The sequence below is a fragment of the Podarcis tiliguerta genome, assembly GCF_965153285.1.
Source record: "Podarcis tiliguerta genome assembly, chromosome: 16".
In the NCBI taxonomy this organism is placed as follows: domain Eukaryota; kingdom Metazoa; phylum Chordata; class Lepidosauria; order Squamata; family Lacertidae; genus Podarcis; species Podarcis tiliguerta.
Window position 1 is genome coordinate 10483607 of NC_139549.1, and position 21187 is coordinate 10504793.

At 48.1% G+C, this 21187-nt stretch overlaps 1 protein-coding gene across 4 annotated transcripts in view; it reads right to left on the reverse strand.

Moving 5' to 3' along the window:
* Positions 1-21187, reverse strand: part of ENTREP3 (endosomal transmembrane epsin interactor 3) — a 38526-nt gene that overhangs the window by 6685 nt on the left and 10654 nt on the right. For 2 of the 4 annotated variants that reach the window (XM_083418508.1, XM_083418510.1), the window contains exons 5-12: positions 19745-19849; positions 16707-16814; positions 14939-15099; positions 12872-12971; positions 11584-11671; positions 7149-7688; positions 4007-4078; positions 1654-1919 (exon numbers count right to left, since the gene is read on the reverse strand). In XM_083418508.1, the coding sequence (XP_083274634.1) occupies positions 1654-1919; positions 4007-4078; positions 7149-7688; positions 11584-11671; positions 12872-12971; positions 14939-15099; positions 16707-16814; positions 19745-19849 (1440 nt within the window). The remainder of the gene's footprint in view (positions 1-1653; positions 1920-4006; positions 4079-7148; positions 7689-11583; positions 11672-12871; positions 12972-14938; positions 15100-16706; positions 16815-19744; positions 19850-21187) is intronic. The other 2 variants (XM_083418511.1, XM_083418509.1) reach the window with 1 other exon arrangement.

Here is a 21187-nt window from a genome sequence, read left to right on the forward strand (position 1 = left end):
GTTAATGCTAAATACATTACTTCTGGAAAATTAGCCGCTAGAGGGCCATGGCAATTTGTGCCCTGGGCTTATTTAGACTAGTCTACCAGTGTAGTATCGGGACGCGGGTGGCGCTGTGGGTTAAACCACAGAGACTAGGTCTAGGACAGAAACCTGCTCACTGGGGCAGTGACTAAATTGCTGATTAGCTGATGGCGCTGTGGGTTAAACCACAGAGCCTAGGACTTGCCGATCAGAAGGTCAGCGGTTCAAATCCCCACGATGGGGTGAGCTCCGGTTGCTTGGTCCCTGCTCCTGCCGACCTAGCAATTCGAAAACACGTCAAAGTGCAAGTAGATAAATAGGTACTGCTCCGGCGGGAAGGTAAACGGCATTTCCGTGCGCTGCTCTGGTTCGCCAGAAGCGGCTTAGTCATGCTGGTCACATGTCCCGGAAGCTGTATGCCGGCTCCCTCGGCCAATAATGCGAGATGAGCCCCGCAACCCCAGAGTCGGCCATGACTGGACCTAATGGTCAGGGGTCCCTTTACCTTTTACCCATGTAGTATCTGAAACCAAAGCGGCACATGGTTTGCTAGATGTTAATTCCCCCCCCCCCCCGCCCAGCTCTCCTACCCCACTATTAGAGGGAAAGGGCTTTCTTAGAACAAAACAAAAGAATTCTTGTTCAAATGAAGAGAACAAAAAGGAACAGAAAATTGTAGAAGTGGGAGGGACCACAAGGGTCATCTAGTCCAGCCCCTTGCAACACAGTAATCTTTTTGCCCAGCATGGGACTCAAACCCACAACCCTGAGATTAAAGTCTCGTGCTCTCCCAACTCGGGGAGTTTTTATTGTCTGATGTCTTGCTGTGTTTCTTATACACTGAGACACTGAGATCCAGCGCCGAGGGCCTTCTGGCGGTTCCCTCATTGCGACAAGTGAGGTTACAGGGAACCAGACAGAGGGCCTTCTCGGTAGTGGCGCCGGCCCTGTGGAACACCCTCCCTTCAGATGTGAAGGAAATAAGTAGCTATCCTATATTTAAAAGACATCTGAAGGCAGCCCTGTTCAGGGAAGTTTTTAATATTTAACGCTGTACTGTTTTTAACACTTGATTGGGAGCCGCCCAGAGTGGCTGGGGAAGCTCAGCCAGATGGGCGGGGTATAAATAATAAATTATTATTAATTAATATTATTATTATTATTATAGTGGTACCTTGGTTTAAGAACAGCTTAGTTTATGAACAACTTGGATTAAGAACGCTGCAAACCCGGAAGTAGGTGTTTTGGTTTGTGAACTTTGCCTTGGAAGCAGAACATGTTCTGCTTTTGAGTGTGTTCCATTTGTAAATTGAGTGCCCCGCTGCTATGGGAAAGCACGCCTTGGTTTAAGAACGCTTTGGTTTAAGAACGAACTTCCAGAACGGATTAAGTTCATAAACCAAGGTACCACTGTATTCTATTGGGAGCTGACCAGATTGGCTGGTGCAACTCAGTCAGAAGGGTGGGATATAAGTAATAAATTAATTATCATCATCTTCACTTACTTGCCTTCCGTCCCACCAGCCACCGTGACTGCTGAGCTGATAAGAACTCCATTTCACGCGAAACAAAAAATAAACAGCATAGGAAATTCCACTACCTGGTGAAAACCTGTTTTGCCCTCCGTACCTGCTTGCGCCCCGGAATGCTGCTTCGCCCTGCCATTTCTGCTCCCGCCAGAGCTAGGTTGCGCTTGGACCTGTGCAGGAAACGGGCCACGAGCCCACGCGTCCCACGGCACACCTTCAGGTCCCCCAGGGAGCGCGTGCCAGTCTTGGACAGGTGCTGCAGCGGCGCTTTCCGTGGCACCTCCAGCTTGGCCTTCCCTGCCAAGCGAGCCCGCAGGGGCAGCTCACAGAGTGACGGGTGTAAAAGGCAAGCTTCCGAGCAGGGCCCTGGGAAGGGAGAGAGGAAGGAGGGAGGCAAAGTATTAATTGGCAGGTAATAAGAGCCTCCGGGACGCGGGTGGCACTGTGGGTTAAACCACAGAGCCTAGGACTTGCCGATCAGAAGGTCGGCGGTTCGAATCCCCGCCACGGGGTGAGCTCCCGTTGCTCGGTCCCTGCTCCTGCCAACCTCGCAGTTCAAAAGCACGTCAAAGTGCAAGTAGATAAATAGGTACCGCTCCGGCAGGAAGGTAAACGGCGTTTCTGTGCGCTGCTCTGGTTTGTTCAGGCTTAGTCCTGCTGGCCACATGACCTGGAAGCTGTACGCCGGCTCCCTCGGCCAATAAAGCGAGATGAGCGCCGCAACCCCAGAGTTGGTCACGACTGGACCTAATGGTCAGGGGTCCCTTTACCCTTTACCTTTAATAAGAGCCTCCATCTTCAGAGGCACTCTACCTCTGAACATCACAATTGATGGTGGGGTACAGGACACAGGGGTATCAGAGGTTGTGTGATTTCTGCAGGATGCTATGGGACACAGTGGCGGAGCTTTATGCTCCGGGTCCGGGGGGGGGGCGGAGAGCAGGGGGGGGCAGGGCTGGCACACGTCCTGGGGGCGGGGCAGGCCACCCGTAGGGTCATGGCACGCATCCTGGGGGCGTGGCACCCAGCGCGGGCAGGGGGGCAGCCACGATGGCACCCCACTGGGATTGTGATGGGACACGAACCAACTGGAAAATAAGCAATACGTCCGCCCTGAAACGTCTTAATGCAAAAACAATATTGGAAGTGGGCACCTCCCCACTTACGAGGGGTTTATATTCAGGGCCCCTGCACGCATAAGTGGAACGCATGAAAGCGGGGAACACCGTGGCTCGTGAGAAGATCCTCCCCAGAGCCCGAGTCTTTGGGGAGGGTCTCCTTACGAGCCACAAGGACTCTCCAGAGTGCTCCCCACTTCCGGGTTCCACTTCTAGGTTCCTGGCTCCGTTACACACAAGTAGATCGCTCACACGTGAGGAGTCGTCTGTACAGTGGTGCCTCGCAAGACGAAATTAACCCGTTCCACAAGTCTCTTCGTCTAGCGGTTTTTTCGTTTTGCGAAGCAACCCGATTAGCGGCTATTAGCGGCTATTAAAGGCTTAAGGGATTAGCGGATTAGTTGCTAAAAGGCTATTAGCAGCTTAGCGCCTTAGAAAAAGGGGGTGGAGAGCGAAAAAAACCCTCAAGAATCGCAAGACATTTTCATCTTGCGAAGCAAGCCCATAGAGAAATTCGTCCTGCGAAGCACCTCTGAAAATGGAAAACCCTTTCGTCTAGCGGGTTTTCCGTCTTGCGAGGCATTCGTCTTGCAGGGCACCACTGTATAACATTCCTGACACCATAATGAGCACAAATAGCTATGGAGAGACAATAAGGAGGAGGTCTGGAAGGACCCTGAGTCACAGGAGCAGGAAATACTTATTAAACATACAGTGTTTACAATAGCCACCTCGATTTCCAGGCGCTAGACACCTGTCTCATTTCAGCTGTTAATTGATTACAGAGGGCTGAAGCTGCAACACTAAAAGTCCAGTTTCTAGTGCAGGCTAAAGACACTGCTGGGGCAGGTGGTTACTCTCAGCGGTGCCCCTTCTGAGGATCACAGTTGCCATGCAAGGATGAGCATGTTCACAATGTTTTAGGCTGCACTGTAGTAAGAATGAGTACAGGATTCAGACTTACTACACTTTCGTAAGAAGAATGCCGCCAAAAACTGTTAGTAATAATACTCAAGGCAATTTGTCATTACTCATCTGCTTTGTGTCTTAAACGATGTAACTAGAGACAAGGCATCCTGTGAGGGCAATTGAACTCCTTGAACTCCTGACATGTCTTATCTGCACGGAGGAACAGGTGGGTGGGAACTGTCTGGATTCCAAGGTGGCAGTCCTCATGATTCAAGCAGTCGCTGACCTCAACCTGTATCCGCTGGCTCATTATTTGCCAGGTTCAAATATGGCAACCTCGCTCAGCTTCAGCACCTTCAGCTGGATCTGCCTGATCACAAACAGCCAGGCCCAAAGATGGCTACCAAAGCAAGCTATTTCCCTCACCTGTATCTGCTGAGGAGTTGGGCCCATCCTCCTCCAACGCCTTGGCGCAGAATACCTCCTGGAAGTCCGCTTCTGGTGGGGAGTGAGGAAATGAAAGGCAGGAAAGAAAAGGTTTTAAATGGGGGCGTTTCAGTAGCTCAGAAGCAGAGAACACCTTTTGCATTCAGAAGATCCCAGATGCAATCCCCAGCATCTCAAGGAACATACCATGCAAGTGTCCCGTGGGGGGGAAAAAACGGGAAATCCCATTTTTCTGAGTGCGAACATGGTGGCCACTTTGACGGCTGTGATCTTGCGTGATTTGCACTGAGATCTCACCCCAAAAATGCTGGGGGGGGGGGCACGCAATGATACATAGCACATACTCTTGTGAGAAAGCACGGCCTTGAAAACAGCACGTCTGGGATATTTAAGATGCAGACAAACCAACAATTTGTGTTTTGCTAGATAGGTACATAAAGGGAGCTGAACTCACAGAGTTTTCCTGTAAGCCTGCTAGAGAGAATTTGGTGAGATACAATCCTACAGTGCCCTGACATTGGCGGGGGAGCGGAGCATAGCTATATATTCTCCTACCTGCCTGGGCACGTCCTCTCCCTCTTTACATCTCTTTCCGCTGTGCCAGCAACATGACGACATCTGCCATATTTGAGCTCCAAGCTCAGACTACGTTTTAAGCTAGGCTTAAGTGCAGTGGTACCTCGGGTTAAGTACTTAATTCGTTCTGGAGGTCTGTTCTTAACCTGAAACTGTTCTTAACCTGAAGCACCACTTTAGCTAATGGGGCCTCCTGCTCCTGCCACGCTGCTGGAGCACGATTTCTGTTCTCATCCTGAAGCAAAGTTCTTAACCTGAGGTAATATTTCTGGGTTAGCGGAGTCTGTAGCCTGAAGCGTAAGTAACCCAAGGTACCACTGTATGCCTTGGCAGCTGAATTACCAATTGAAGCCTGCCTGAGCAAAGCTGCTGTACCGGTTACTCTTCAACAAGTATTCCGAGAAAGTAAATGTTAATTTTACCTTTTACGAGACTGTGTGCTTGTCATTTTAAGGGGGGGAAATGCCAGGAAAATCCAGTCTGCCTTAAAGCGTCCTGGATTACTCAAACCAAAAGGCTAAAACTAGGCCAAGTTTCCTTTGAAGCTGCAAAAGGATGGAATTCTGCTGAACTCAAACGTGAGGAAGGAAGGATAATATCCAGAGGTTGGTTTTCCCCCCAGGTGGGTGCCGTTCAGCAGCATAGCTAGCTGCTGGGGTGCCCGGTGTGGCACGCTCGTCCTGCATGGGCAAGCCGCCCATGGGGGCGGGGAGCGCTGTGTGGAGCCTCTCTGCCGCCTCCCCCTCAGCTGTAGGGCGGCTGAGGGAGAGGTGGTGGGCAGACTTAAGCCCCATGCTGCCATTTCAGGCAGTGTGGAACCTGCAGGCGCCCAAGCCACCACGTCACTCCCAGGAGAGACATGTGGCTCGGGCATGCTGCAGGCCCCGCGGTAAGTGCTAGAATTCCTGCTCCGTGATTGCAGTCATGGGATTGTTGTCTTTCACATGACGGTGTGTGTTTTGACTCCACAGAGTGAGAAGTGACGGAGACAGGATGTTTGTGTTACAGTGTTCTGTGAAATGGGACTATTGTCCTTTGTTCTTTTTCTCTTTGCTGTCTGGTGCTAGAGAGAGAGGGAGCCATGTTGCAGTGCTCTGTGTGTGTTTACATGTAAATAAAGTAGATTAGCCAAAATGCTGAGTTGCTGAGGTCTGTTACGCAAGCTACGAAGACTCTATGGATCCCTACGTGTGCCTATGTCTGTTGGCATCGGTCGCTGTGATGTTTGGGCAGAAGAAAGGTTCTGAAGCGAACGAATGAACAAACGACCCCTTCTGAGGACTGAGGAGTCCTCAGAAGGGAGCTGTTCCTGGAGGAAGAACTGAGGGGAGAGACTCCATCAGGCAAGGCCTCCTTCCACCTGTCTTGCCCCACTCTCTGCTTCTCAATATGTATTGCATTGTTTTATGTACTGTGGCTTGCCATTGTTTTATTGATTATAGTTAGATATTATTGTAACTGTTGAGTGAATTTCCGTTTAACTTTTATATGTTGATATTATTATTTTATACTATTCTAATGATTGTTGAATGTTACTTTTTTGATGGAGGTTGCCTATTTTAAAGTTATGTTTTATTATCACATTTTTGTATTGCATTAGATTGTTATAAGATGTACATTTTTTGTTTCTTCAGCTTGTAAACCGCCTTGAGTATTGTAAGATAGAAAGACGGTATACAAATTAAAAATGATGATGATGATGATGACCAGGAGTGAGAGAACATGCCAGTCGGCCAGTGACAACCGCATTTCATTACATTTGTTGACTGAACTAAAAGGTTTCATGAGCCCAATTTTTAAAAAACTAATATTTTTGTCATTTTGTCACCCCCCACATCAGTGATGACACCCAGAGTGGCCCGAACCCCCTTCCTCCGCCGCTGGCACCATTGCCATTATAAGAGAACAAGGGTGGCGCTCATGGTGAGTTCCGGCACCTCTTCTTCTACAAAAAACAGCACTGATAATATCTAATAAATGCAGTGGTACCTCGGGTTACATACGCTTCAGACAGATTCCAGCAACAGACATTCTGCAGCAATTTGCGAATTTTATATTTTAGAAAATCCTCCTGGAAATCTACCAGCATTTCGGAGCCTGTTGGATTGTGCCAATGGCCCATCATGGCTCAACACGTATTTAGGGATTCTCAATGTTAAACCTTCATTCCACTACACAGACATTCCATTTCAGTGTCAATTAAACCAATTACAGTGGTACCTCGGGTTACATACGCTTCAGGTTACATACGCTTCAGGTTACAGACTCTGCTAACCCAGAAATAGTACCTTGGGTTAAGAACTTTGCTTCAGGATGAGAACAGAAATTGTGCTCCGGCGGCATGGCAGCAGCAGGAGGCCCCATTAGCTAAAGTGGTGCTTCAGGTTAAGAACAGTTTCGGGTTAAGAACGGACCTCTGGAACGAATTAAGTACTTAACCCGAGGTACCACTGTATATCCTTTCCCAGCATCTGTCCACATCGCAACAAAACACACCCACACCACGTTCTCCACCATCCAGCTTCCTCCAGCTCGGTCTACTCACCATTCTCGCAGGTTGTGAGGATCCCGGGATCGCTGTGAGACCTCAGCAGAGGACCCCGGACAGAAGGCAGTTGGTACGAGGCCTCGCTGCTCCGGCGCTGTCGCCCGGCGCCTTTGCGTCCCGGCAGCGAGGCCTTGGGCTTGACCCGCACCTCGGGGAAGCAAGGCCCGGCACTTTGGCCTAAGCTCTCCAGGCGCTGGCAGCTGTGCGTATGGGCACTGCCTGCCTCCCGCAAGCCCTCGTAGCCCGTGGAGCCGGGCGTGGAGCAGGAGTACGAGCGCTCCCCGCGCAAGCGTGCCTGGGGTGTCTCCTCAAAAGGGCCCTGCAGGGTGGGGCTCTGAGGGTGCAGGCCGCACTGCCCGCAGTCCACGCTCAAGCAGTAGTCAGCCCGGCTGCGCTGGATGGAGCGGAACAAGACGTAATCCACCGAGCAGACGGAACCACTGGCGTCCAGCAGGCAGGAGTCCTCGGATGGGCTGCTGTCGCCAGGAATGTCCACGATCTCCGACATAATCAGGGAGCCGCTGTCCATGGAAACCGCTGCAGGGGAGAGAGAGCGAGAGAGCGCCACTATAAGATAATGAATGTTTGATGACACCAGATTGAATGTAAAAGGTTATTAGTAAAAAGTTTAAAGATTAAAAAAGATTAAATATTTTAAGATATAAGGAAATGTAATCATATTAAGATATTAAAATTACGACAAAATTAAATTAAGACAGAGGGAAGGAATTTGCTGATAGAATATATGATCTGGAATACAGATAAGGAAGGTCTGGGGAGGTCGGAGAAACAAGTTAATGCAAAGAATATAATGAGGATAAAAATTGTTTTTATTTTATTTTTCTATTTTTCTTTTTCATATTTTTTGCTGTTTTGTGTTTGTATGTTATTGTATTTTTCTATTTTTTGTTGTGCTGTGTTTTACTTTTTGTCGCTTTATACTTATTGTAAAACCTAATAAAACATTTATATATATAAAAAAGTAAAAGTAAAAAGTAAAAATGGCACGCTTCCAGGGTCAGGGCAAACGGTTGGAGGCGGTTGGAGGATAGATGGCGGCTAACAGATTGAGGTTGAATCCTGACAAGACAGAAGTACTGTTTTTGGGGGACAGGAGGCGGGCAGGTGTGGAGGATTCCCTGGTCCTGAATGGGGTAATTGTGCCCCTGAAGGACCAGGTGTGCAGCCTGGGAGTCATTCTGGACTCACAGCTGCCCATGGAGGCACAGGTCAATTCTGTGTTCAGGGCAGCTGTCTACCAGCTCCATCTGGTACGCAGGCTGACACCCTCCCTGCCCGCGGACTGTCTCGCCAGAGTGATGCATGCTCTGGTTATCTCTCGCTTGGACTACTGCAATGCGCTCTATGTGGGGCTACCTTTGAAGCTGACCCGGAAACTACAACTAATCCAGAATGCGGCAGCTAGACTGGTGACTGGGAGCAGCCGCCGAGACCATATAACACCGGTCTTGAAAGACCTACACTGACTCCCAGTACCTTTCCGAGCACAATTCAAAGTGTTGGTGCTGACCTTTAAAGCTGTAAACGGCCTCGGTCCAGTATACCTGAAGGAGCGTTTCCACCCTCATCGTCTAGCCCGGACGCTGAGGTCCATCGCCAAGGGCCTTCTGGCGGTTCCCTCACTGCGAGAAGCCAGGTTACAGGGAACCAGGCAGAGGGCCTTCTCAGTAGTGGCAGCCGCCCTGTGGAACGCCCTCCCACCAGATGTCAATGAGAAAAAGAACTACCAAACTTTTAGAAGACATCTAAAGGCAGCCCTGTTTAGGGAAGCTTTTAATGTTTAATAGGTTATTGTATTTTGGTGTTTTGTTGGAAGCCGCCCAGAGTGGCTGGGAGGACCAGACAGATGGGCGGGGTATAAATAATAAATTATTTTTAATATTAATATTAAATCTGTCCATTTGCAGCCCTCTCCATTTTGCATATTCCCCATCTCAGGTCCCATTCTTCCATGCTAGTTTGGGATTTTTATCGTTCCCGTCTTTGAAGTCCTCGTGGAGGAAGATTAAGTTCTTTCCAGAGAAGAATGGCAAATGAAGCTGTCGGACTATGCCGAAATGGCAAAACTGACCAGAGAGCTCCGGAACCAGAAAGACCAAAAATTTAAGAATCAGAGACCAGGGAGAAGAGACGGTGGAGGAAGATTGGAAGAAATTTAAAGACTATTTACAGAAATATTATAAAATTAATGAATGTTAGAATGATGTTGGATGGAGGTTAAAGGGTTATTAGTAATAATGTGGTGAAGGAGTATGGAAAATTCGAAGGTTAAAAAGATGAAGAATTAAAGGTATAATACACTAAGATAAAGATAAGGATAAGACAGAGGGAAGGGATTTGCTGATTAAATATTCGAATTGGAATACAGAGAGGGGAGTTGTGGGGAAGTCTGGGAAACAAGCAAATGTAAGTAATACTATGAAAATGGAATTGTTTTTACTTGTTTTTCTTTTTCTTTTTGTATTTTTCTTTTTCTTTTTTCTATGTGAAAGTCTTAATAAAATATTATTTAAAAACAAACAAACAGAAAGACCAAAAATTTAATAAGGAGTGGGGGAAATTTACAATTTACCTTAAAGGTCACTGTAAGCAGCTGAAAACTTTAGCAGGATTGCAATAACACTTGTAATGTAACAAGAACTATGGATATAATGGAGTTACTTAAAAAAAACCAACAACTTGGTTTGTTTTAAAAAGATGCAGTAGGAAAGGTTTAATAACAGAACCCATCGAGGGGAAGGTGGGAGAATCTTGTAACTTCGGATGTGTGGTGGTATGAAAATAAGCAAAACCAAATAAAAATTATTACCAAAAAGAAAAAGAAAGTGAAGTCCTCATTAAACTCATCCGCATTCTAGCACAAATTCCCTGTGTGCACATTTTTATATGCAATTCCCCCTATCAGGTGCATTTTGGTTGCCATCAATTTTGATTTTAATTAATTTTATAATGTTGCACTATTTTAGTGTTGTTAGCCACCCTGAACCCGGCTTCGGCTGGGGAGGGCGGGATATAAATAAATTTTATTATTATTATTATTGGGTGTGTTCTTTTCACGAGTGTATGCCTTTTATGGACATTTTGCCTTAGTGCATGCGTGTTTTATTTTGTTAAAAATACTCTTTTCTCATTTTGCACATAGTTTAGAAAGCAACAAAACAAACGCAATAGGGTGAATCACTTTTCGATGAATATGAATCTACTGTCTATCAAAATAGTCATCTGGTGTTCCTATTCTTCCACACATTACTTCAGTGGAGAAATGCACTGCAACACCTGGAAAAGTGTGGATTCTGAAGTGTGGATTCACGTATAGTTCCGCAAAGTACCAATTAGGCCTTTGAATGCGAAGTGAAATCAAATTTCTCCCCCGCCTAGAGTAGGGCAACCAAGTACAGGCGTCCGCAGGAATTTTTTGGGTGGGGGAGGGGGCAGCAAAGTAAATATTCCAGATCACTTCATCAAAATACATACTACAATCTTGTCCCTGACATCCTTGGACAGCTCTTTGGTCTTGGTCATGGTGGCTACTTTGGAATCTCAGCTCGTTACATACAGTGAAGATACCAGGTAGCCTGACATCTGTCTGGTTGATAGGGGATCAAATACTTATTTCACTCATTATTGTTGTTGTTGTTTAGTCGTTTAGTCATGTCCGACTCTTCGTGACCCCATGGACCAGAGCACGCCAGGCACTCCTGTCTTCCACTGCCTCCCGCAGTTTGGTCAAACTCATGTTTGTAGCTTCGAGAACACCGTCCAACCATCTCGTCCTCTGTCGTCCCCTTCTCCTTGTGCCCTCCATCTTTCCCAACATCAGGGTCTTTTCCAGGGAGTCTTCTCTTCTTATGAGGTGGCCAAAGTCTTCGAGCCTCAGCTTCAGGATCTGTCCTTCCAGTGAGCACTCAGGGCTGATTTCCTTCAGAATGGATACGTTTGATCTTCTTGCAGTCCATGGGACTCTCAAGAGTCTCCTCCAGCACCAGAATTCAAAAGCATCAATTCTTCGGCGATCAGCCTTCTTTATGGTCCAGCTCTCACTTCCATACATTACTACTGGGAAAACCATGGCTTTAACTATACGGACCTTTGTTGGCAAGGTGATGTCTCTGCTTTTTAAGATACTGTCTAAGTTTGCCATCGCCTTTCTCCCATCGCCCATCACTCATTATAATGCACATCAATCTCTGACTTTTGTCTTCTGGGTTTCTGGGGGGTTTTCCTGTTGTTATTCTGTCTCTCACAGCTACAATAAACCTACCATTAAAATTATGGACTGGTCATGCCTTCGTCAGAGGGCAAACAGGCAAATTTAGCAGGGGATCAAATACTTTCCCCCCTCACTGTACCTGTCAGAGATCTGGTCCACCCAGGTCCATCGTTAGGGATGCAGGCCTACAAAAGTCCTTACCTTCGCCACTGAGGACAACAGATGGGACCCGGTTGCAGGAACAAGGGCCATGTGAGGTATCTGTAAACTGCGAGTCAAACAGAGTCACCTGCAGAGCAAAGGCAGAAAATGTTGGTGCGCAGCAAACTCGGGAACACCTCGCCCCTGGGGGCTGAATGCGGCCCCTCCAAGCCTCTCTTTCTGGCCCTCATGGCTGTTCCCTAAGCTACACCCCTTACTGGGCCCTGCTTCAAGCCTTCCTCACGGGTTCTTGCCTGGCTGAAATGCGTCCCATCACATTGCAGCCATGTCTCTCACTTGCCTGGCTAGGTGATAGAAACTAGCTCACGACCGGTCCTAAGACCTGCACTGGCTCCCAGTACATTTCCGAGCACAGTTCAAAGTGTTGGTGCTGACCTTTAAAGCCCTAAATGGCCTCGGTCCAGTATACTTGAAGGAGTTTCTCCACCCCCATTGCTCAGCCCGGACACCGAGGTCCAGCGCAGGGGGCCTTCTGGCAGTTCCCTCCCTGCGAGAAGTGAAGTTACAGGGAACCAGGCCTTCTTGGTAGTGGCACCCACCCTGTGGAATGCCCTCCCATCAGATGTCAAGGAGATAAACAACTGCAGTGGTACCTCAGTTTTCAAACGTAATCCGTTCTGGAAGACCGTTTGAGTTCCGAAACGTTTGAAAACCGAAAACTCAAAACGGAAGCCTCAAAATGGAAATCTCAATACGAAAAACTCAATACGGAAGCCGTGTTTACAGTTCGACTTCTGAAACGCATTCGAAAACCGAAGCATTTACTTCCGGGTTTACGGTGTTCGAGTTTGAAAACCGAGGTAAAACGGTCTCTGACTTTTAGAAGACATCTAAAGGCAGCCCTGTATCGGGAAATTTTTAATGTTTGTTGTTGTGTTGTGCTTTTACTATTTTCTGTTGGGAGCTGCCTAGAGTGTCCGGAGCAAGCCAGTCAGATGGGTGGCATATATTATTATTATTATTATTATTATTATTATTATTATTATTATCATCTCAAGTCTCCTTCACTTCCTCTAGGAAGACATTGGTTTCCCTCCAGAGAAAGAACCTGGAATATATTGATATATATATATAGCCCAGATATTGTAAAGGTGTGGTAATCTGTCAGGGAACAACCCCCTTGTAACCAGGTAGCAGGGGCTACCCAGACCTCGTTGCTGGTTGCAAAGGGGTCCCCATGACACTTCAAGCTTCAGGGCTACAAACAGGTAAGTCCACCCCTACCCAAAGGAAGAACTTCCTGCCTTGAATTGTACCAATGTAATACCTGGCTGTCTCCGTGGAGTCCCATGACGGCCTCGTAACTGGGAGGGAAGTCAGTGGGGTAGAGAGGAACAGGGCTGTCCATTGAGCCATTGTAGGTTATGCTGTCAGGAGGAGAAATAATAAACTCATTGTCCATGACACACTTTCCTTCTTGGTTATGCATTTATATCTCACTTTTTTCCCTTAAGGAGGTCAGAATGGTATGCAGTGAAAACAGCGGGGGGGGGGGGAGCATTAGTTTTTAAAAAGTAAGAGATGAGATGCTCTGAAGCCCATCTCCACCTGTGAGAGACACACAATCCGTACAGTTTCAAGCCTGCATTTTGCATCAATAAGGACTAGGAACCTGCATACAGTGTGTAATGGTTCTAGGGATTGCTTGTGCGTAAGTTGCCTTTACTCATGGCTAGGTTGCATGGTTGAACCCTTTCTGACAGGACAGCCTCTGTTCCGTGGCTGCCTCAGTCGCTGGCAGAAACCATCAGCGGGCGTTTCTTAAACCGCTACCAACATAAAAGCTGCTTGACGCCCAGTCTCCTCCCCCGTTGCCTGCGCGAAAGCTTTTTGCGCACGGTGGGTGTGGGCAAAGGAGCACTTGTCCCCTCTCCGCTGGTCTCCTGCGAAGAGTCCTGGAGCCACCTCTCCGATTCCTCTATCTCCTCCCCTTCTCCACTGGTGTTACGCTGATTACCTTCCCCAGCGGATGGGCTATCCCTCCTCCTACTAGGACCCTCTCCACCATCATCCGGGAGCCCCCTCACCACCTCCCTCTCTGATGGCAGTTCCCTGACACAGTGGTACCTTGGTTCTCGAACCTAATCCATTCCCGGTGTCCATTCGACTCCCGAAACCATTCGAAAACAAAGATGCGGCTTCTGATTGACGCGGAAGCAGCGTCAAATGTTTGGGTTCCGGAAAACATTCACAGACCGGATGTGATGGCCTGGGATTCAGACTCGGAGGCTGAACCTGAGGAATCCCAGCCTGCACAGGAGTCCCCGCCTCCAGAACCAGCTGAGCCAGGGCTGGGGCCTGAGCCTGAACGGTCCTCACCTGTGCTGGATCCTCAGGTGCAGGCACCAGCTGAGTCTGCTCTGGCCCCTGAGGTGATGGAGGACCCACTGTCTGCAGGTGCTCCACTCTCAGCCCCGTCAGGGGAAGCTGAGGTTGCCTCTGGGTCCGGTAACCCTCCAGCCTCTCCTGAGCTGCAGAGGCTCAGGGCAGAGAGGTGGAGGGAACTAAGTTCCCGCAGGAGGAGTGCTTGCCTCCAGGCCAGGAGAGGCGAGTCACCTGTGGACCGGGGCCGCCCTATGCCTCGGGGCAGATAAAAGCCAGTCAGCCCCAGTCCCAGGTTGCAGGAGCAACGCTGTTGGTAGCCTGCTCCTGCCTGCACCCTGACCTGCTCTTCTGCCAGAGTTCCTGACCTCACCCGACTCCCTGCCTTGGACCCCGCTTCAGCTTTGACGGACAGCCTCCATGCCACACTGTCAACCTCTGACTGGACTTGGGCCTCGCCGCACGATTAACCCTCGGGACCAGCACACCGGAACTCTTACTTCTGGGTTTGCGGCATTTGGGAGCGGATTTGTTTGACAACTACCGTATTTTCCGCTCTATAAGACGCACCTAGTTTTAGAGGAGAACAAGAAAAAAAATGTTCTCTCCCTCTCTGCTTAGTGCCTCTCCAGCAAAGCGGGAGGAGAAATGGAAGGGGCTCCTTCGCTAAAGGGGTGCTGCGCAGAGAGGGAAAGCTGCGCAGTGGCTCTCCAGCGAAGTGAAGCCAGAAGAGCAAGAGGGATCGGTCCCTCTTGCTCTCCTGGCTTCAGCGAAAGCTGAGCAGCCTGCATTCGCTCCGTAAGACGCACACACATTTCCCCTTACTTTTTAGGAGGGGGAAAGTGCGTCTTATAGAGCGAAAAATACGGTAAGCTGTTTGAGAACCAAGGTACCTCTATATTTAAAAACAAGGAAGACTTCTTTCCATCCTCAGCCTCTTTGTCCCCCAAACTGCTCCCAGGCTCCCCCTCTTATCTCCCCCCACCTCTCCAAACCCCACCCCCCCAAACACCTTTGGGCATCCGTCTCTGAACTGCAGGTGTACTCTGGAGGGTAATAGGGCGGAGGTGGCACTGGGGGAACAAACTCTTCCAGGTCCAACATATGCTGCAAGAACGTGTCCGGGGGTGATGTGCAATCCAGCGTCACGGAGCTGGAACGTGGAGGGGACAGCTGTGGAAGGAGACAGAAAACAGGGTAAGTGAGGGGACTTGGCAAGATCTGAAAGGCTCCTGATGTTCTGAGGAGCCTTTTCTCTTGTTGACATAGACTGGATACACACCATGTGTCTAAAGCACACGGCGTCCCTCAAAGGATCCTGGGAACTTTTAGTCTATCCCTCACCACACTACGGTTCCCAGCACCCTTAACAAACTACGGTTTCCAGGTTTTTTTAAGCGGGTGTGTGCTTTAAATGTATGGTGGGTATGCAGCCCTGGGGTTAAGTCTGTTTCCTGGGCATAATTTGCAACCCATCAGTCCCAAAGAAGCCCAGAAATTGGATTTATCAGAACCTGGGAAACTTGTCTAAGAGTCACATCCAAATGAAGAATCCTGAGAACTGTAGTTGCTGAGGGTGCTGGGAATTGTTGCTTTGCAAGGGGTCAACTACAGTTCCCAGGATTCTTTGGAAGAAGCCATGGAGCTTTCCATGTGACCAGAATCACGACACATCAACAAGGAATTGTGCCTCCAGTATTGTGGGTGCAAGTCTGTGGAACTCCCTCCCACAAGAAGTCACAGGAGCTGCTGTCCCTGATGAGTTTCAGACACCTAATTAAAACCATTTTATTTCAGGAGAACCTTTGCGCCACGAATGCTTTACATTTTCTGGTGCTGTTTGTTGAAATTGCTTTTCTGAGGTTTAAATTACGCTTCGATTTCTATTCTGATGAGACGCTTTGAGACCTAGATGGTAAAAAGCAGGATATGAACTTTTTAAAAAGAAAGAAAATAAAGAAATGTATAACGTAGATGCTACCACTGAAGGAGGAGATCGAAGGGGAGGGTGAAACTTCAACACTCTCCTTGCAATCCCACTGCTCAAAAGGGAGGAGGTGAGTGAGGGGTGGGGGGCGGGTTTAGGAGGGTGGGGGTTTAAAGATTGGCCGGGAGGGCTCTGTCTTACAAGAATGGCAGGGACAGCAAACATCTGCCATCAGCTGTGAAGTTGTTTCTCTCCCCCCCCCAACACACATCTGGTGCATTTCACAGGCCCACCTCCCTCCATTCCAGCCGTTCACAACTTCATTAGTGTCAGATTTGTTTTTTGTTTGGCTACACAGCAGAACCGGGGCATCATTACCCTACGTAAATGCATTCATTCACACCTTGGCTAGAGATGACTTAGGAGAAACTTAAATACTCCTAATTTGAATGAAGCTGGTTTGTTATGAAATACTACTCCGATAACGTTTCTCAAAGTACAGGATGCATGTGCAGTTTGCATGAAGATTTTGCCTTGTAAGCTGCCTTGAGTCCCTGTCAGGGAAAAAGGTGGGGTAAATTGATAATTTTAATTTAAATTATTTTTTAAAATTTGAATTTTAAAAAAAAAATTCAAATTTAATTTTTTAAAATTGTAATTTAGTTTTTTTTAAAAAGAAATTAAATTTAAATTATTATTTTTAAACTGGCAGCGAGTTTGCAGTAAATGGGGTGTGTGAAAGACAACCCTGAGAAGATTTTGAGAGGGCAAGGAGAGGTTTCGAAAGCGCTCAGATCGTTCCCAAGTGAATCTGAGGCAAGCCGGGAGCAGGCCGCCCGTCTCTGGAACTCACCGCATAGAGGATGTCGAAAGAGAAGATTTGGATGCAACACATAATGGCAGAGAGGGTGCACACCACGATGGCGAAAACAGTCAGGCCACACACACTGAAGAGGAGGTCCTGAAGGGGCAGGGAAGGGGGGAGGTGGGGGGTGTCAAAACAGATCATTGTCACTGCGGTTGCAAAGGAACGCTTGATAAGTCTGGCTGCCTAGACATTAAACCGTTTGCGGCACACAAAGGATTGGCTATCCATGCCTTTTTCTCCCTGCCCAGGCCCCAAGCGACTAAAAAATAAGGTTACCAGACGTCCCTGTTTCCCGGGGACAGTCCCCGGATTTACAAATCAGTCCCCATACAAAATCCATTGAAGCTGAAAAGTGTCCCTGGATTTGTTAAGTTGTGGGTGAACATATCAGACCACACAGCAATTCTTCAGACAGCTCTTGTTTATTCACAGGCCAGAACAGAACTGAACTGAAGGCTTCAGCCAACCTGCTTATATAGAGCTCAACTACAAAGCAACAGTAACAACTTTCTGTAACTACCCAATCACTGAACGTCACTTTCAATTCCTTATTTGCATATGCAGACTTGAGTGAAAACTATCTGCAGTATCCCCCTGCTGGCCCAGGGTGAGAACTTCAGTACATAACAGGACTCTTGAAAAAAAATCTGGTAACCTTAATGAAGAAGGAATTGGCAATTGCAAGCTTGATGTACTGCCCAACCACAACTGCACTGGGCTGGTGTGGGGCACACACACACACACACACACACACCATTGCAGGACAACGTACATCTGTTTTACACATCATGGAGTAATACATAAGCAATCTGCCGCGAGTTTTTATTTTCAGAACAAAATCAGTTTCTCAATAAGGGCCTTTCAAGAGGAAACAAAGGGGCAAAAGGTCTAGATTCGGGTAGTCCAACCTCTGCTTGTCCCCCCCCCCCCCCGGCCTTTTTTGGCGGCCCTCAAGAAAAAAACACCTTAAAAATCTAAAAAATTAAGTCTGATTATTGGTAACATGTATTTAATTCTTGACGTTAAAAATTATTATAGCCTTGCTGTGTACGTATTAACTGTGTATTTCATATATTTAATTAAATATAACTATGTATATCTAGTAATATTAAATATATTGCAAGCACCTTAATGTACGATATGGGAATTTAATTCAGTGCGCGGCCCAAAGGTTCCGTGTCGGAGTTCTCTTGCGGTCCATTTGGTCTGAGAGTCTGGGCCGCTTTAAGCTAGATTGTGTGTGGACCATGCAGAATAAAGGACTGAGGCTATGCTCACGATATTGATTTGAAGCATTATGTGACTGTAAGCCACTCTGGGAATTGTAGTTTTGTGAGGGGAATAGGGGCTGCCTAATAATAATAATAATAATAATAATAATAATAATTTATTTATACCTGCCCATCTGGCTGGGCTTCCCCAGCCACCCTGGCAGCTCCCAACAGAATATTAAAAATGCAATAAAACATCAACAACTCTCGGTGCCCTAAACAAACTACAGGTCCCAGGATTCTGTTTAGAGTGGTGTTGTGGTACTTTAAATGCATGGTGTAAAAGCGGCCTCAGAAGAGGCAGATTTCGGGGAGTGTGGCTGGTTTGCCCACACTGAGTGCTGAGTCCAGAGGGCGCCACCACAATGATGTAATGCGGCAAGAGGCAGAGGGGCGCCGAATTTTGGCATCCAACAGGGCACGGCTAAAATTTGAAAGCCACTGGCCTCAGGCTCCATTTATTCTACAACACAATGTTGCGGGGGAAAGACCCACTTAAATCTCAGAAGCCTAATCTCCTTCTTTCTCTTGAAATAAAAAATTTAAGGTCTTATATATATATAATAAATGTTCATAACTGCATATATAAACCACATGTCTGAAACCCCACAGAAAAATTCCTGAAACCATTTTGTCCCTCCCAAATTGACCTCAAATATTTCTCTGCTAGGTCGAAGGAAAATGGAAAAGCCTCCCCATTGTCCTTTTGTTCACAAATCCCGTCTTAAGGGTATGTCTGTGTATGAATAGGGTGAGCTGTGACCTGGCTCAGGAAACTATTTATCATTACAAAAGACTGGACAGGCTCCCCAGGTAATCCAATCAAGTGACCATTAATAGGTAACCTGCCAGACAGGAGATAAACAACGCACTCAGATTTCTGTTGTAGACCGCCCTTTTTGTGATGTAGGTATGATGTATCTGGGGGGTGGTCTTGAGCTACACTCCTTCTGTGATGTATGTATGAAGTTTCTGGGGGTGGTCTTGGACTCCAGGGCGGGCAATTTAAAATGTCTATATAAGGGCAGGCACACCTTTGTTCTGGGTCCTCCTCCTTTCCTGTATGTGAGGGGAGCACCCTGTTGCAACAGTCAATAAAGATCAGGCTTACTAGCTGCTTTGCTTCTCAATATTCTCTGGTTGGCCTCTGTTGTTTTCTCCGCCAATGGAGAACCTACAAAGGACTCTATGAGGGCTCTTGGATACCCCATAAGGGAATAAGGGCAGATTTTTGTTTCTTACACTCTCATTCACACACACACACACACACACACACACACACACACCTCCCATAAAACGTCGGATGCAGAATGTAAAGGTAAGGTAAAGGTACCCCTGCCCGTACGGGCCAGTCGTGTCCGACTCTAGGGTTGTGCGCCCATCTCACTTAAGAGGCCGGGGGCCAGCGCTGTCCGGAGACACTTCCGGGTCATGTGGCCAGCGTGACAAAGCTGCATCTGGCGAGCCAGCGCAGCGCACGGAAACGCCGTTTACCTTCCCGCCAGTAAGCGGTCCCTATTTATCTACTTGCACCCGGGAGTGCTTTCGAACTGCTAGGTTGGCAGGCGCTGGGACTGAGCAACGGGAGCGCACCCCGCCGCGGGGATTTGAACCGCCGACCTGACGATCGGCAAGTCCTAGGCACTGAGGCTTTTACCCACAGCGCCACCCGCATCCCTCATGCAGAATGTAACCTTCATCAAAAAACACCAATAGATCCGTCTGCAATCAGGAGCATCTTTGTTTACTCACCTTGAGGACCAGGCGGACCTTGGAGCAATTTGGATCCAGTTCTGCGTTACTTCCGCAGCTTCCGAGCTGGCAGCAAGGGCACAGCTGAGATGGAGAGGTGCCCTGCTGGGGAGGCAGGAAAAGTTTGTAAGTGTGCTGCTGGCAAATGTTGTACACGAGGCAAGGTTTCTGGGCCTGCCTGCAGTTGCACAGCACCATGGGCCTCGTAGTCTCCTCCCTTCCTCCCCTGTTGCTCCTTTATCCTTGGAATTGCCCCCAACCCAAAACAACTTCTCCCCTCTTACGTCTTTCGACACCCACCTTTTCCACGAAGCGTTTGGCGCACAACCATGCAAGTCCCCACAGCCCTGTCGCGACTAAACCGAACTACGCGGTAACTAAAACAATTCATATTCCCATTGCTATAAATACGCAAAGAAATACTCTAATGTAAAATGGTACATGCATGCTTGGAAGAGGGATGCAGCGGGGCATTTTGGGGGGGGCGCAGCTGGCAGAGAAAGAGTTAAGTGGGCCCTCCTCCCCAGTCCCTCTGCTCCAAAGCGCCCCCTTCGAAAGCTGCTTTTCCCCCTTTGAAGCCACCTTCACCAACCAGGTGCCCTCCATATGTCACTGGAGTCATTCTCCCTGATCACTGGCCACACCGCTTGAGAATGATGAGAACTGGAGCCCAAGAACATTGTTGAACTACAACTCCCATCATAGAAGACCGTTGTTGAACTACAACTCCCATCGTCCATAACCACTGGCTGTGTTAGCTGAGGCTGACGGGAGCTGGAAACCCAATAACATGGCTGAACTACAACTCCCATCATCGAAGACGGTTGTTGAACTACAACTCCCATCGTCCATAACCAATGGCTGCGTTAGCTGTGGCTGACGGGAGCTGGAAACCCAATAACGTTGTTGAACTACAACTCCCATCATCGAAGACGGTTGTTGAACTACAACTCCCATCGTCCATAGCCATTGGCTGTGTTAGCTGAGGCTGACGGGAGCTGGAAACCCAATAACATGGCTGAACTACAACTCCCATCATCGAAGACGGTTGTTGAACTACAACTCCCATCGTCCATAACCAATGGCTGCGTTAGCTGTGGCTGACGGGAGCTGGAAACCCAATAACGTTGTTGAACTACAACTCCCATCATCGAAGACGGTTGTTGAACTACAACTCCCATCGTCCATAGCCATTGGCTGCGTTAGCTGAGGCTGACGGGAGCTGGAAACCCAATAACATGGCTGAACTACAACTCCCATCATCGAAGACCGTTGTTGAACTACAACTCCCATCGTCCATAACCATTGGCTGTGTTAGCTGAGGCTGACGGGAGCTGGAAACCCAATAACGTTGCTGAACCACAACGCCCATCATCCATGACCATTGGCCAGGCTGGCCGAGGTCGATGGGAGCGGGAGTCCAAGAACGCAGCTGAACTACAA